A 16443-nucleotide genomic window follows, 5' to 3' on the forward strand; every position below is an offset into this window, starting at 1 on the left:
TCCTTGTCCATCTAGTTCTCTGACATGTATTTATGATTATTGTAAAGTTTGCCCAAGTTTTTCTGCCTGTACACTGTGTCATGTGCCATGATGGTAATATTTTTATTAATAGCATTACATTCACTGTTGTCCCTTTTGGCTATCTGACATAATTAAAAAAATCCTTATTATTGTTTTCAGTCTTTGAAATCAAGCTGAGTTTGAGGTTAGTTAAATAACTTAGGTGCTTTATTTAACCGATACTTTTTTTAAAAATTTTTTTTATTTATCATTTTGTTGACCGGGAAAGTCTGACTAGGTTCCACAGAGCCTGTTTTCAGCGGAGGCCTGGGGAGAAATGCTCCAGATGCATGTCTTGTTTTATGAATAGGACTGCCGCGGTGGTACGGCAGTAGCATTGTTACCTCACAGCAAGAGGTTCTCCCATTCGATTCTCGGCTTGGCTTGAGAGTGCCTTCTGTGTGGAGTCTGCATGTCCTCCCCGTGGTTGGGTAGCGTTCGAAAGACATGCATGCGTAAATGGGTGTGCCTTCTTTGAAGGTTGGGCGTCGAGCTGGCATCTCGGCATTTCGTAAAAAAAAATCTACTGCCAATCATTAGCGGACCAGAGTTCCGCTGTGGCAACCCCTTACCGGGAAAAAGCTGAAAGACAAACAACAACAACTTGTTTTATGAATAGAGCAGTAGTCGAAAGCTAAGTAGTATCCCATTTCCTGTTACATAGTTTATTAATCTGTGATCACAAAAATGGATTTATGATGAATTAACCGGCATAGTAATGTCTTATTGGTATGTGTTTCTTAATAAAATGATCACTAAGAATCTGGTTGTGGAAGACAAGTATTCTGAATTGAAAATAATTGCCAACCACTCACTGGTCAGTGATGAAGAACAAGAACTGATTGACAATGTATATAGGAAAGTCTAACATATATATTTATGTAAATAATATGCCAATATAAACATTATGACATTATATTTCAACAAAATATTTTTCTTGTAGAAAAAAGCTCATGTAAACATACAAGAAACACTGCTGAGTGGCAATGCCTCTGTGGGTTCTATTCTAACATCAAGGAACTAGACTAATATTAAAATACTGGCAGTGTAGTTTAAAATGAAATATGAAATTCTAAACCATAAAAGTACTTGGCGCTTTCACCCTGAATCACTTCTGGGCATCTTCAGAGTACCCAGAAGTGATTCAGGGTGAAAAGCGCCATACATTTTTTAATGGTTTCAATTTTTTTCGTTTTCTTTTTTTCTTTACATTATATTAATTGTGTTATTCTAATAGTTCGTAGTTTAAGGGGGTGTTGAACTCCTGAGTGTGACATCCTTTGAATGGGATGTTAAAACGAGGTCCCATATGCCTGAGTTGGTGGAAGCTCAGGTGGAATTTAAAGATCCAATGGCACTTATTGAAAAGAGTAGGAGTCCTTTATTTAATACAACATAAAACATTATTTACATATGTTCATATTTACAAACTTTAAATATTTACAGGTGTGTGTGTGTCTGTGTGTGTGTGTGTGTGTGTGTGTGTGTGTGTGTGTGTGTGTGTGTGTGTGTGTGTGTCTGTGTGTGTGTGTGTCTGTGTCTGTGTCTGTTTGTGTATTGTTCTTATAACATTCTCTTTCTTATTCTTTCATAATTGGCCCCCACTCCTTCCACAACCATAGTCTGATTTTACACAGAATATCTGCCAAAATCCATTTCCCATTAAAACAAATTTTATTCAGTCTTTTATTCCAAATAACCCCCACTACATATAATAAATTCTTATCTAATCTCCTCTGGTCCACTTCAGATGGTCAAATTTTTAAAAGCTCGGCTTTCATATGGCCGAGACCATATGATCAAACTTTTAAAAGTGTGAACTGTCTGAATGGGGATCTGCATAGAACGCGGAATGGGAAGGTTTCCCTTTACCACAGTGTAGTGCAATCTCGGAGTTGGTATATTTAAAAAGCAGGGGGAGTGGAGGGTGCAGGGGTGCTTGATCTCTGCTAGCACGGTTTAGTTTTTTTTTTTCTTTTGTTTATTTTATTTTCACATTTTCGAACATTCAGATGTTCGATTATATGGTCTCGGCCATATGAATGTCGAACATTTGGATGTTCAATTATGTGAAGTAGACCCAACCTTCTCACATATTCTTTCTTCTTATTCTTATAATACCCATGCATAATCAAGAGGTTGTTTATATAAATAATATTCTCAAAACTTTTTATTCACATAACTTTTTCCAGAGTTTCAACACACGTTTGCATTTAAAAAAAATACTCTATTTTCTCTTACTCCACACAAACATATTCTTTTCACTTTCTTTTATATGGCATATTCCCCTTAGTTGGTAACTTATTTATTACAAATCCTGACACTCTACAATGTTTGTCTTAATTTAATCCCGTGGATTTACATAATAATGTTTCATCACATTATTATACTGCATCCTTCTATTGTTCTCTTTATCATCAGTGTTTATTTTCCATGTTAATAGTTTTTCTTAATAACATTTAATTTTTTCATTCACATGTTCTTTTTTCTTTTTCTTATTCTCAACATTTACCAGAAGTTTTTGTACTTATATTTAAACATTCTCACAATTATATTCTCATTCTGTTCCTTTACCCACTTTAAAACTCTATACAAATTTAAAGAAGCAAAATACACAACTGGATTTAAATACCCCAATCCCCCTTCAGCTTCATTCATATGCAACACACCTCTTTTCACTAAGTTTAACCTTGAACTCCATATGAAAGAAAATGTCAGTTGCACACTTTCCTTTTCATATTTACTAGGATCATATAAACATTTGACACAATACTCTGTTTTCTCCATTAACACTGAATTCACCAGATAAACATTTTTCACAAACTCTAATCTAGACATCTCCCACAGAAGATATATTTCTTTCATTTATCAGTCCTTTGCATTGTATTATAATTACATAATTTTCCTAAATTTTATTCCTAACAAAGACGCTTCAGTCATTGAAAAACATACACATAGAGACAGGCAGACACACACACACACACACACACACACACACACACACACACACACACACACACACACACACACACACACAAACATTTGCGCACACAAACACACACACAGATTTCATAACCCCCAAACCCACACTTTTGTCTTTATTCAACTTCTCATTTCCTTTAAACATCCATTCAGAGAATCCATTTCCCTCATCCATATTTTGTACTTACCAACTACAACTCTATAATCCATGTACATCAGAACAACTATCACCACCTCCTTTTGTATCACATATCTAACATGTTTCATTTTATAAGCTGCTTCACTTACTAGGGCATTCATCACCAGTGCAAACAATATTCCACTCATGGGGCATCCATGTCTTATGCCATACTTCACATATATTTCTTTACTCAATCAGCCATTCACTATTTATTTGTTTGTATTTACTTTACATTTGTTTACATGGAAAGTCCTACTGGGATAGAAAGATCCCATTTTCAGTGGAGGCCCACGGAGAAAAGTTCCACAATCACAATCTTTCAAAAATCATTTACAGATATTTTAAATCACAAAGCATCATGTTACACTACGAAACACAGAAGTGGAAAAAAATGTTGTAATGAAAAAAACATAGAGCATATATTTCATAGTAGAATCCAATGAAAAACAATAACATGAGCTGGAGAAAATATGCCATGAAATACTCATTAATCACGTTATTTGTTACATGGATTAATAATAATGTATGTAATAAATGAGACCTGAGACTACTCTAATAAGAAATTTGAGAAATATTAGAGTTTGCATAATTAGAGACAGTGAGGCGGAACAGACTGATGTCTTAGTATAAGAGATAGGGTTCATGTTATGGTTTTAGAAGAAAGAAGGATGGAGAGAAAAGGAGATTATAAGAAGAATGCAGGGTATGGTGTCTTCAGGTAGCATACGTTAGTAGGGAGGAAAGAGAAAGACAAAGATGTAGAGGAAAGGTTTGCAGAGATAAAGTGGATAAAGTACGATAGTGGGAAAAACAAAAGAAAGTGGAGTAGGAGGTTGGAGAGGGTTGTGAGATGTGACTTAGGTTGAATGAGGAGGGGAATGTAGTATAGTAAGTTCAGGCAGGATTGACAGAGGAGCAGAACCATGATTTTGTAAGGTATTCTTTTAGAGAGCATTTAAAGGTGGGTAGGTTAGAAATAGTTCTGGTTAGAGGTAGGGAGCAACATTTTTTGCGATTAAATATGCATAGAGGCTTTGTCCAGGGGATTTATTTGGCTTATTTAATGTAAGAAGTTGTTTGTCTTCTGATCTGAGAGTTCTTTTAAGGAAATGTATGTCGATTAAATGGCTAAGAGCTGAGCAGGCTAATGGTTTGTGTATGACTTTATGTATTGTTATAAGCTGAATGTATGAGAGGTGGCGGGGGAGCTCCAGCCAGCTAAGGGTATGCAGAGCTTTACAGTGAGGGTAAAGGGGGATGAATTAGCAACAAATTTGCAATTTTGTTTTAGTAGTTTTCAAGTTTATTTTTTATGGATGATTATAAATTGGTTAGAATTGGGGCTCCATAGAGTAGGGAGGGGAGAAACTGTGTTTTGGCTAGAGTAATTTTTGCGGATGTGCTCAGAAAATGCTTGTTTATATATAGCAGCCTAGTTTTGAATGATTTTTTTTTTATATTGCTTTGGATGTGGAGGTGAAATTTAAGATTATCATCTATAATGACTCTGTATGGTGAATTAATTCAATTTCACTGCTATTTGCCAAAAAGATTTTGAAAGATGCTTTGCTAGGGATGTGAGCTTTTGGATAAAGAGGAGGATTTTGTTTTTTGAGGGGTTGAGTAAGAGTTGTGCTCTTGTCAGCCAGTTTTCAATGGAGATCACAGCTTGTTGAGTGATTTCTTGGAGGTGAGTTAAGAGTAGATGATGGTAGAATCATCTACATATTTAGTCGATGTGCCGTCACAAGAAGATAAATGTAGGTTACTGGTAAAAGTATTGAATAGTAGAGGGCCAAGGATGGCTCTTTGTGGAACTCCTGTGGAAGTGGGAAGGAATGCAGAGATGGGCCCTTGCCATTTTACAGCTTTTTGCCTGTTGGCAAGGTAGCTAGAGAATCACTGAATAGATGGAGATGATAGACCAGGGTGGAAAGCTGATTGAGAGGTTTAGTTGAGAAACCATGTCAGAGGCTTTTGATAGATCGAGAAATACTGCAGATGCAAGTTTATTAGAGTTATAAGCTTTATTGGCAGTGTCTGTAAATAATAGCAGTGCAGTAGAAGTGATTTGATCTGGCCAAAATCCGTGTTGTGTATTGGTGATTAGCTTATTTTGTAAGAGACAGTGGAGAAATTGTTGATGGATACATCTTTTCAGGATTTTAGAGATGGAAGACAGGATGGCTATGCTATGGAAATTTGTAATATCAGTGGAAATACCCCCTTTATGTAAGTGGATAATATATGCAATTTTCCATAAGTTAGGGACACAGGATTCTGTAATTGATTTATTAATAAGAATACTAATTAGATATGCCATTGCATCTGTAGCTAGATTTAGGTATTCCAGGGAAGGTTGTCAGCTAAGAAGCAACAAGGTTTTAGAGTTATAGAAACTGGTTAAAAGGTAAAGTAGGTGGATTTGTCTGTGTGTGTATTGGACAGGATGCAGTTAGGCGAGTTTTGTGATGTGCTAGAGTCTAAGGTAGGGGATGTAAGCTGCGTGGAAGGGGGTATGGTATATGAGTTTGAAGTTAAGTTGGCTATGTAATCTATGAAGTATTTGTTGAAATAGGCAGCTGTATGAAGGAGAAATGTCTGGGTATGGGTTGTGATCCTTTTTTGTACATGGGGTTGATAGAGGATATGGAGGACCACATTTTGAAGGTTGTTTTTATGGCTATATTGTAGGTGAGTATGATAAGAATTTTTATCTTTATTAACTTGTTTCTTGACTTGGTTTCATAACTGTCTGAATAGTTGCCAATGTTTGTGACTTTTATCATTTTGATAGTTAATCCATACTTTGTATCTGTTTTTTATAAGGAGTTTACATTGGTTGGTAAGCCATGGGTATAGCTATTTTTAATTCTTTTTCTGTGCCACAGGGCTAAGGTGTGAAAAATATTTAGAAATGTCGCATTGAAGTATTCAACTGCATCATTTAAGGGGAGTCTTTTTTAGGATGGACAAGTTAACCACTTTCAGAGCTTCACTGAAAGACTGTTTGGAGAAAGTGGAGAAATTTAGGGTAGTTTTGACCTGGTGATCCTTTGTAAGTTCTGAAACATTCTTGTGGGTATAAGCTGCCAGTGGTCACATAGTGTATCAGAGAGTGTACCTGAGAAGATAACATTAGATGGCTTGGCTACCAGAATGCAGTCCAGGATAGATTATTGAGAGTTATTTTCATTTGTGATTGTGTCTGCTATCCAGGATACTACAATTTCAAGTATTAGAATGCTTCATTCTGTGGGTATATACAGCACAGTAATACATATGCTCTTGGCCGTATTAAGTTTCAAGTAGATTAGGATTTCTGCTTTTCCAAAATTTGGGATTCTGCCTGTATAAAGAGTTACTGTAAGGATATTTGTGAAGTTTATAGCTATTCCACCTGCTTTATTATGTGTTCTTTAAAGCCTAATAATATTATAAATTGGTCATATTTCAACATCTCATTAGTAAGGGTATCTCATCTAGGGACAAAGAGGTCATAACATCCCTGCATTCTTCCCTTATAAGGCCAATTACTGAATACAATGTCCCCTTTGGCATGTACCTCGCAAAGCACATGCAGCAGCTGGAAAGACCACAGAGGTTCCTCACCAGGAGAATCCATGGCCTAAAACATCTACCCTACACAGATAGGCTAAAAGCCCTGTTCCCTCTACTCAGTTTCATACAGACTCCTCAGCAGTGACCTCTGTTTGGAATGTAAAGCAATCTCAGACCCCACCTTGATGAGACTGCTGCATATCCGCAAGTCAAGTTCCACTTGAGCAACCCATACATGTGACTTCAACCTGGTCTGTAATATAAATAGGACTTGTAGGCAGGACAGATTTGTGTCCCAGAGACTCCCCCATCTGTGGAATAGACGTCAAGCAGAGTACCTCATTATCTCTTTTTAAGCGCAACCTGGATAACTGGATGGGAAACAGAAAATACACCCCTGAGATTCCACCTGTGTCCCTGCTGGACAGGGGCTTTGGGTGCTGACTTGTCTAAACATGAGCTAAACTCTTGGCTAGGCTTATAAGGGCCTCAGGGCCAATAGCCTAGCAACTTCCTATGATCCTATTATCCTATGATCTTTTATTTCAGGTTTTAACCATGTCTCTGTTGTGGCTAGGATGTCTGGATTGTGCTGGGTTATCCAAGCATGAAAATCTAGGATTCTCTTGCATATGCTTCTAAGGTTTAGAGTGACTGTTTCTAAACTTTTAGGTTGTATTCTTTGGTTTGGTGTTTCGTTAGGACTTGGGTTGGGGTGGATGTCATGTCACCACATTGATGTATGGTTAAGAAATATGGTTTATTTATTATGGCACTTTTAACAGAGATTTGTAGAAGTATTACCTTGACATTGGGACTTACATCTTTTAGTATTTAGGGGTTACAGCAGTAGACTGGAGTAAGTTTCAAGAGATTTTTGAGCAGCTAGTAGGAAGATGCTTGATAGGTGAGGATAAAGTAATGGTTGAGGTGTGCTTATTTATTATTACTACTGATAGGGATGTTAGGAATGTGAGGTGGAGGCTGAATAAGATGATACAGGAAAGAAACATCATGGTTAGTGTTGTAAAAATCGTGTAGTATAGGGAGGTAATAAGCAGCAATAATAGTATGGAGAACAGGTAGATTTTGATGGCGAGGGAGCAGAATGAAATTTGAGAATGAATTTAGAACAGAAGTGGGTGGGAATGTTGTAATGAGAACAGCTTGTGCTTGAATACTGCAGCTGGGTACAGAATAGGAAGATGAATAAAGGAAGCAGAGTAAGTGAGGTACAAGTTTAGATGTAGTGCGAGTGGTTGGGAATTGGGGGAAGGGGAGCAGAGTGAAGCCCAAGCATAGTGAGGGCTAAACAGAGTGGGTTGGCCCACAGTGGAGTAAGTACCAAGAAGACAATCTGTAAAATTGCAGTGTGACCAGAGGTAAGACAAGTGCTGATAACTTTAACACAAGCTGCTGTATTACTGTTAACATAGACATAAGTTAACTGCAACAAGCAATACTGTAGTGAGTTTGCCTTGAAATGAGGCTATAGTAGCTGAATAACAACTGAAATGAGGGCTGGGCCAATGAGGTGCTTCAATGGAATGTAGTTATCCCCCTATGTAGATTGTTTTCCAGCAAAAGTAATCAATGAAGTAGAATGCTTATGAATACAAAGACAAGGCTTATGAACTCTAAATACTTGACATGAGTCATAGTATTTAATTTTATTGTTATGGGTCTGCTTTTTCAGGAAAAATGTATACTGCTAGACTAAATGTGATAAAGTGTTAATTTAGTTTCACCTTCAGTAGTATATTGTTACATATACTGTTGTTATGATATGCTGACATACACACTCTCCTGATTCTCTTATGTACTCCATACTTATTCCTAACATTATACAAAGCATCATTCCCCACTGTATCAAATGCCTTACTACTATCACCTACCATAAGTTTTCACATCTTCTCTTTTACTTATAACATCATCCACAATGTCTATCACAACCAATGACAACCCTTAACAGCCCTTTCCTTTTATGCCATATATACCTTCTTCCATACTATTCCTCATCCTTCCTTTTGTATTATTCTTATAAAGAATTTGTAATCCATATTATTTAGTGTGATGGGTCTCTTTTATTATTTTTATTTTTTCATTTTATTTTTTTTTATTATTTTTATTTATTTCATTCTTCTGATCTTTCTTCAGTATAAACTTTAGTATCCTACTAAATAACTCTTCTTTAACAAAACATTAATTTAAGCATTCATTCAGTACATATAATTAACTTTTGCCAGTCCATTAATTTCTTGTACATTCCATACCCTGTGCGATTTGGGCCTGATACTGAATCAACATTTTAAGTACTTCATTTAGTTCACTAATATTAATTTATTTTTTAAATTCTTCCTTAATTTGTTTTGGAAATTTCTTTACTTGTAATTCTGTCTTATATTCCATCTTTATATTCTTATGCATATTTTCCATATGTCATATTACAATACTCACAATCTGCCGTTGTGGTATTTTTACCTTTCCTTTTACATTTGCATTCCTCTCATCATACTAATATTCTCCTTTACTATTTTGCCCAAATATTTAGATGCCTCCTCTTTTCTCCCTTATAAATATATCTTCCTAAACATTAATGCCTTATTTTTCACAATTTCTATTATATATTTCTTTCTCTCTATATTATAATACTCTCATGTATTATTTTCTAAATTCTCTAATGAATTTCTATAAATTTTCCCATATTTCACTTTCTTTTCTTTTATATCATCTGAAAAAAAACACTTTTTATACTTCTTTTTAATTCAATCCACCACTCAGAATAGTTTTTATAGAAGTCTTTCATGGCTGAAACGACTAGGGAAAGCTTCCTGGTGCCCTGGCCAAATTTCACCTAGTCAGTATAAATATCAGCTCAGGTCTCCCTGGAAAAGCGTGCATTAGCCTAGTTGGTCTAATCCCAGTCTGCAAAGTCCAAATAAAAAATAACAAATTATTGCAAATAAATACCAGCTTCTGATTTTGTAGCTGATACAGTAAAAGGAATAAATGATGTTAATGTTAACATGGCGAATCAGAATATCATATTCACTACACAATATGACATTTAGTAACAGAGACATACATGTTTAAATAAAGTGTATTCATTGTGCTACCCAGACTTACTTGCAGCTTCACTGCTAAATAGTTTTGATGGAAATATGTTTCATGGCATCTAAGAAAAGTATTTCTGATAAAAAACTGAGGTCAGGTTCCAAAGTAGGTTTCAGAAGATGATGCAACTATTATGCAATTGAATTATAAACAGTGCATTAGTCACCAGTGGATAGAATTTTATGACATTTAATTACAAGATTGCAGTTATTGCCTTCACAGATCAGTAACAAAGCTATTCTTGGCAATTTCTGTTTTTCAGCGTTCCTACTGGCTTAGAAGATGTTTCAAAGTACCCTGACCTTGTGGCAGAGCTCTTAAGACGAGAATGGACAGATATTGAAGTGAAAGCTGCTCTTGGAGATAACTTACTTAGAGTGTTTTCTGATGTGGAACAGGTGCTTATTTAGTTATTTTTCTTATTTGATTAATTTCCAGACTTCCAGCAGAAAAAGCACACTGTTTATTTAACTTTTAAAAACTGGAAGAGCACCCACTTAAAAGTGTCTGTTAACAGGGATAAAGCAGAGAGCAGATAACAACAGAGAGCAAAAGTACATCATTTAATTTCCTGGACTGTACTAAGAAAAACTGATGCAGCGGTAGCGTTGTTGCCTCACAGCAAGAGGTTCTCCCTTTCGATTCTCGCATGGAGCGCCTTCTGTGTGGAGTCTGCATGTCCTCCCCACAGTCGAGTGGCATTTGAAAGACATGCGTAGAATGGGCGTGCCTTCGTTGAAGGTTGGGCGTTGAGCTGGCACCTCGGCACCGTAAAAATCTACTGCCAATCATTAGCGGACCGGAGTTCCGCTGTGGCGACCCCTAACCGGGAAAAATGTCTTAAAGGGTATTTAGGCACTTAAACTACTTTTTTGCACATATTTTAACTGTCCCTGATTTTGTTGATTGTCCCTAATTTTGCCCTGTCCCCTCATGACATTTTTGCTTTTCTGGTAAATATCAGAGAATTATTAACAGTCGGTGATGACACCTATTACAGTTTCTCAATTCTTATAGTTCAGAAAATGCATATTGAAGCTAAGCTAGTTAGTCTGTTAGCCTTTAACTGAATTAGAATAATATTTTAAAAATGTCCTGACTTTGTGCCTTTGTTCCTAATTATTTTCAACTTTGTACATTATTTTTGACCAAAAAAGCAGACAGCCATGCTTCTCTTAAAAAGAGACAGTTGAGAGATTTGAGATGAGAATGTTAACAATGTCTAATTTTGTTGCACCTCATAAGAAAACATACATACTGAAATCCTCATCATTAAAGAATAAGAATTCTGAATTTTTGAAAGGAGCAGAATCTGAATGTTTGCCTTAAAATTTAAGGTGTTTCAGGAAGGTGATCTATCTGCCCATGGCTAATTATGTATTACAGGATAGACAATCATTTTCCCTACACACTCAGCTGATAAAAAGTTCTCACAAGATTTCCATGGCTTTAGTGGGCATGCTTTTTTATACACTACACGAACAGGCAACTGCACCAAAACTGAGCTGATTTTACATAACAAAAGGATTACGTGATGATTATCACGGTGTTGTTTTGTAAAGCTTGCAGAATCATTCCTGTGGGGTTAAAACTATAGGCTGTGAAAATGCAACTGTTGCCTAGGACATATACATGTATTCACCCCACACACACACACACACACACACACACACACACACACACACACACACACACACACACACACACCATACTACTTTCAGTGTCCCACAACTGGCATATGCCCTGCAACAAGTTTACTTCCAACCTGCTATAGGGACATAAGCTGGCACAAAACCCTTCAACTCTTCTTCTGAATGAAAAAGAGTCTATAAGCCACTCTGTTTTTCCAAAGATGGCTGTATTTTATCTGGGGTGCAAATCAAATCTAGACCATTGGTGTCAGAAATTGATGCTGCCTCTATACTACTGAGTTGACTGCACCAGATTCTTCTTTTCTGCCACCATTCTGAGTGAATATCAAGCTTTGTGCTCAGTCTAGAAAGGAAAGCACTGATAACTCACTATAATACCTCATCTAATAATCGATGGTGCAAGTATACTTTTAAATCCTCATTTCTGGCTTAGCAGTGCTACAACATCCAAATACTCAGCTGAATCCCTACATAACATTATCATTTGACGTAAGCCATAGATAAATCTGTCTCCTATTCCAAGGTGAAATATATGTTAATAATCTCATTCTCCTGAAAACTATTTGACTGTTGTATTCCTGTTTCTATGTAAACCAGCAACATGTCCCTTGTGATGTCCTTGCATAATTGTATATTGTTCCCTTCCCATTCCTAACAAAACCATACCCTATCATTTTACCATTCTTGAGTTAAGAAACCTCTCTGTTTAGTGTCCATGAATATTTATAACACATTATAGATCTGCTTCTGTACCCTGTAAAGCACCCTCTCCTATGTTCATTGTGATCCATTACTTTCCTAATCTCAGTGTAGCACACAACCAGTTCCTCTTTATTCTCTTCACTTAAAAAGATGACAAGATACTTAAGTAAAAATCGTTGACATGAGTGAGGGACTATGATGATGGAATGAATCAAAAACTGCGAAATGCAACAACAAAGAAGCTACCACATCAAATTTACACATCAAAAAGCATACTAATAAACACTTTTTGAAAGTGGTAACTTCACTTCCCCTTACCATCTGTGTGGGAGAATTGCCCCATCTCCCTCACTTGCATGTACCAACTCCATGATCACATGACCATAGAGAAAAAGAACTCGCAGCAAACTGACAGATTATTTCATCTTCCTGTGTGTATCGTTGTGCTGCAGAAAGCAGTTCAAAAGTATGTCTGTCTCAACCCACACGCATATTCCCGCCAAACCAAAGGAATAGCTAAGTAACTACACACATTGAACAAGCCCCCCACCACATAAACAACTATACCAACAGTGGAAGTCATTGCTATTAATATTAGATGTGTGTGATCCAATAATAATGCATTTGATGGACTAGGCTGACAGTAAGCCATGTACGTCCATGTGGGAGAGGCTTACCTCACTGTCTTTCCTTAAGATGTTAACAAGTTCCAGTAATGGTAATTGTTTCTTTTTTATGTGTCTAGGTTAAGACATCACTGTCTAACACAACGTCTGACGATGAGCCAATTGCACTAGAAGTAGTCAAGAATCCGTGTCGAACAAATTATGGATATCCAGCTGGAAACATTGCTTCCTCTAACAGTTTTGTGCCTGGAATACTGGTTCTGTCAAGTTTTGCAAAGTTTCTCTTTCCATGAGACAGTGGAATGCCACAACTGCTCTTACTGGTGCAATACAAGAACTGTGATTTCTGCATTTTCAATATCATCTTATTCCTGGAACTAATCTCTGGTACTCCCTTCCTGGTGTATCGCCAGCATGTAACCTTGAATGGGCATTTCCCATGTGTGTTGTACAGTACAGAGCTAACTCCTTAATGGATCCAGCTGATATGGTATAATGTCATCTCATTTAATTACATTTGCTCTATGACAGAAAATATGTCCTGGTCGTTATCCAGGTGCAGCAGGTTGCATAGCTGTTCACAACACTGGACACTCAAGTAATATTACAACATACAATACTGTTCAGGCTTGGACTATGTAAATAGTGGTTGTGCTGATGTTAACCCAATTGGCTACATTACGTAATATTACCTTCCTTGCATTCCTGTCACAGATTTAAAAGATGTACCTAAAATTACGAACAACAATTGACAAACATTAGAACTCTAGGTCCTTTAATACATTCGTGTTCTATGGATTGCCTCATATGAGGAGGTTGTAATGAATGAGGCCGTAGCGAAGGAAACAAACTAAATGAGACAACTTTTCATCCCATTCCATTGTTCACTGCTGCAGAGGACAGGAGCAGAGGAACCAGGAGTCCAAAACAAAATTCTAGTTAAGAGCTGTGGTTTATACATCACCAATTATATGGCATATGCTATGTCCAGATGTTTTTACTTTTTCTTTCATTTCAGTTTCAGTTCTCTGAGAATGTAAGTTCATTCCAGATGCCATTCCACGCTACTGTGAAATGTTTACTTTTTAATGAAAGGTACACAGGCACATTTGTGTTTTTCATTAAAATAATGTTATAAACAGTTAGACAGACAGACAAATGCAGCGTGAGATAGTTTAAAGATCTGCAAACGACAAAAAAAGTATATGCCCACATTTTGCAATGGATATTGTAGGTTTACCATTGGACTGGTATAATCAAATCATATCAGAACTGTTTTTTATTTGGTTTGAACATAAGCCATTAAGAATGCAACTGAAATATGTTTTAATGCGTTTCTACAAAGTATCTTGATGCTCTCTAGAAATCATTCAAATTATTAACAATAAAAATTATTTTGTACTACTACTACTGCTCTGATGTTTTATTTGTTACCCGCTTATTCATTTTGGTACTCACGTATTATCGCAACCACATTTTTGCAGTAATGCTAGTTGCTTCTGTTTAGATGAAGAAATAGTAATAAACTTTTATGAAGTTTAAGAACATGTTTTCTGTAATGTTTTTAAGTTTTAGGAATGTTTGCCATTCAAACCGCTGAGAAAATAAGTGTTGAAAATAGGTTTCCCGTTTTATCGCTAGCAACTCTTGTCAGTTAAGCATGTCCCATACTACTTCATATGATTCCTTTTCTCGTGCCATCAAATGTTGTCAAAGCAATCCACATCTTCTCTGCTTTGTACGCAGAAAAGCATTACAACACCAACTAAACAATCCATATCTCTAGAGCCGTAATACATACTAAAATCAATGCAATTAAAACAGACATTGCACTAAAAACAGAAGCATCAGTACATAAAAGCAAAGCAGTACTGTCTACTTATAACAACGTTTACTAAGTATGTTTCATTTTTCCTAGCAACCTTTCATTATATTGTTTGTAAAAGTTTAACCATTAAATATTTTACCTACATTAAATTGCATGTGTCCCACTTACTCTATACTGTTTGAAAAACTTAAACCATTAAATACTTTACCTAAATTACTTTGTATGTGCCCTGTTTTTTTCTTTTCAACTAAAAACATTCAGTTAAAATAAGGTAAACGTGAAGAATAATCCTTCTGGCTTGTGTCCCATTTCTTCTTTTAAGTAATAAGTCCAAAAATAACAAGGTAAAGCTGAAAAATAAATCTCTGGAAAGCTCCTCACATCGTACGTTAAGTCCCACAGTCCTTTCAGGCCACCATATGTATACATACAACCACTGTTATCGCTGAATTAAATGCCCAACGTCTTTACACCATGCTACCCACAATTCTTAAAATTGTACGTGCTAATCGTTTATAAAAAGCACCATCAATATCCCAGCACACTTTATAACAGTTTACCTTTCCCCTCTTACACTTCATTTTTATTATTAAAGTAAACGTCAGAAGCATATACCGTATCGCAAAATGTGGTTGCGATAATACGTAAGTACCTTCATTTTATATTCTTTTCACCTTACACTAGTAGAGTTTTCAGCCATCTTTTCTATAAGTTGTCAAGGAATATCAATAGGTACTCCTACACTGACTACTGGATTTCAGACACCAACAACTGTTTTGTTTTTTTTTTTTCAAGAAACTCACAATCTTGTTCACAAATTTAAAATGAAAAAAAAGAACCTTGCAAAATGGAAGCAAGATATTTAATTTTCAGAAAATGAATGTGAGACAGGCTCATGGAAAAGCACCAGGCTAGCTGCCCTTGTGTTTCAAAGGTTAAGACTCAAACCCTGTAATTTGCATGTCTATGTGGCAAATACTTTATCCATTACTCCATCCCCAACCATACAAGGTCAGGGACTTTACAGGAGGAAATGTGTGCGCTAATTATCATCAAGTCTTTTGTAAAGTTATCGTAACAGCTACTGCTTCTAACTACATTGTGAGCTTCAAACATCTCTGGCAGGATCATTCTTCATCCAGCATTTCCTCAAAATGAAAAACAATCTAAATCTGAACCCTTGTCTTTTAATAATAAACAAGATGGAAGCCTGTTTTTTACTTTTGCAGAGTTTTTTTTTGTTGGTTACTTAAAATATACATTTTTTTAGAAGAGAATGCATTTATTGCGTTGAAATTAAGGTGCTATGAATTTAAGTTTGAACTAGATTTTTCCTGCAGCTTTTTCCACAGCCATTTAATAGGAACAGAACAGGTTCAATCTATATGTAGAAAAGTTGTAACTGCCAGTGGTCGGTATACTCTAGGGTAGTTAAAAAAACAATATATTCAAAACAAGTTGTTTCCTTGAAAATAAAACAAATGCTTTACTATTCGTGGCCTATATTCAGCAAGTGGTAGGTATGGTTGAAAAATTATGATGGCATGTATTGTAAACCACCTATATATAAGTGACGTGACATTTATAATATTACTTGTTACTTCACATCATTCTTTCTATTGGTATGCCAGCCATATGTTCCAGCAACTAACCAAAAATTGTTAATACTTACCCAAACTTCTAACAAAATTTGTAATACATCTCTAAAGACTGAAATATTAACTCATCTGTCCACAA

General features: G+C 36.0%; 1 protein-coding gene across 1 annotated transcript in view; it reads left to right on the forward strand.

Annotated features, from left to right (window-relative positions):
• The window catches only part of DPEP1 (dipeptidase 1), a 250577-nt gene extending 236436 nt beyond the window's left edge, over nucleotides 1-14141 (forward strand). Inside the window, exons 10-11 of the mRNA XM_044081592.1 lie at nucleotides 10161-10296; nucleotides 12998-14141. Coding sequence (XP_043937527.1) covers nucleotides 10161-10296; nucleotides 12998-13171 — 310 coding nt within the window. The 3' untranslated portion in view covers nucleotides 13172-14141. The remainder of the gene's footprint in view (nucleotides 1-10160; nucleotides 10297-12997) is intronic.
• Nucleotides 14142-16443: the final 2302 nt, after the last annotated feature.

This window comes from Protopterus annectens, chromosome 8.part1 (genome assembly GCF_019279795.1).
Source record: "Protopterus annectens isolate FY-2018-M chromosome 8.part1, PAN1.0, whole genome shotgun sequence".
In the NCBI taxonomy this organism is placed as follows: domain Eukaryota; kingdom Metazoa; phylum Chordata; order Ceratodontiformes; family Protopteridae; genus Protopterus; species Protopterus annectens.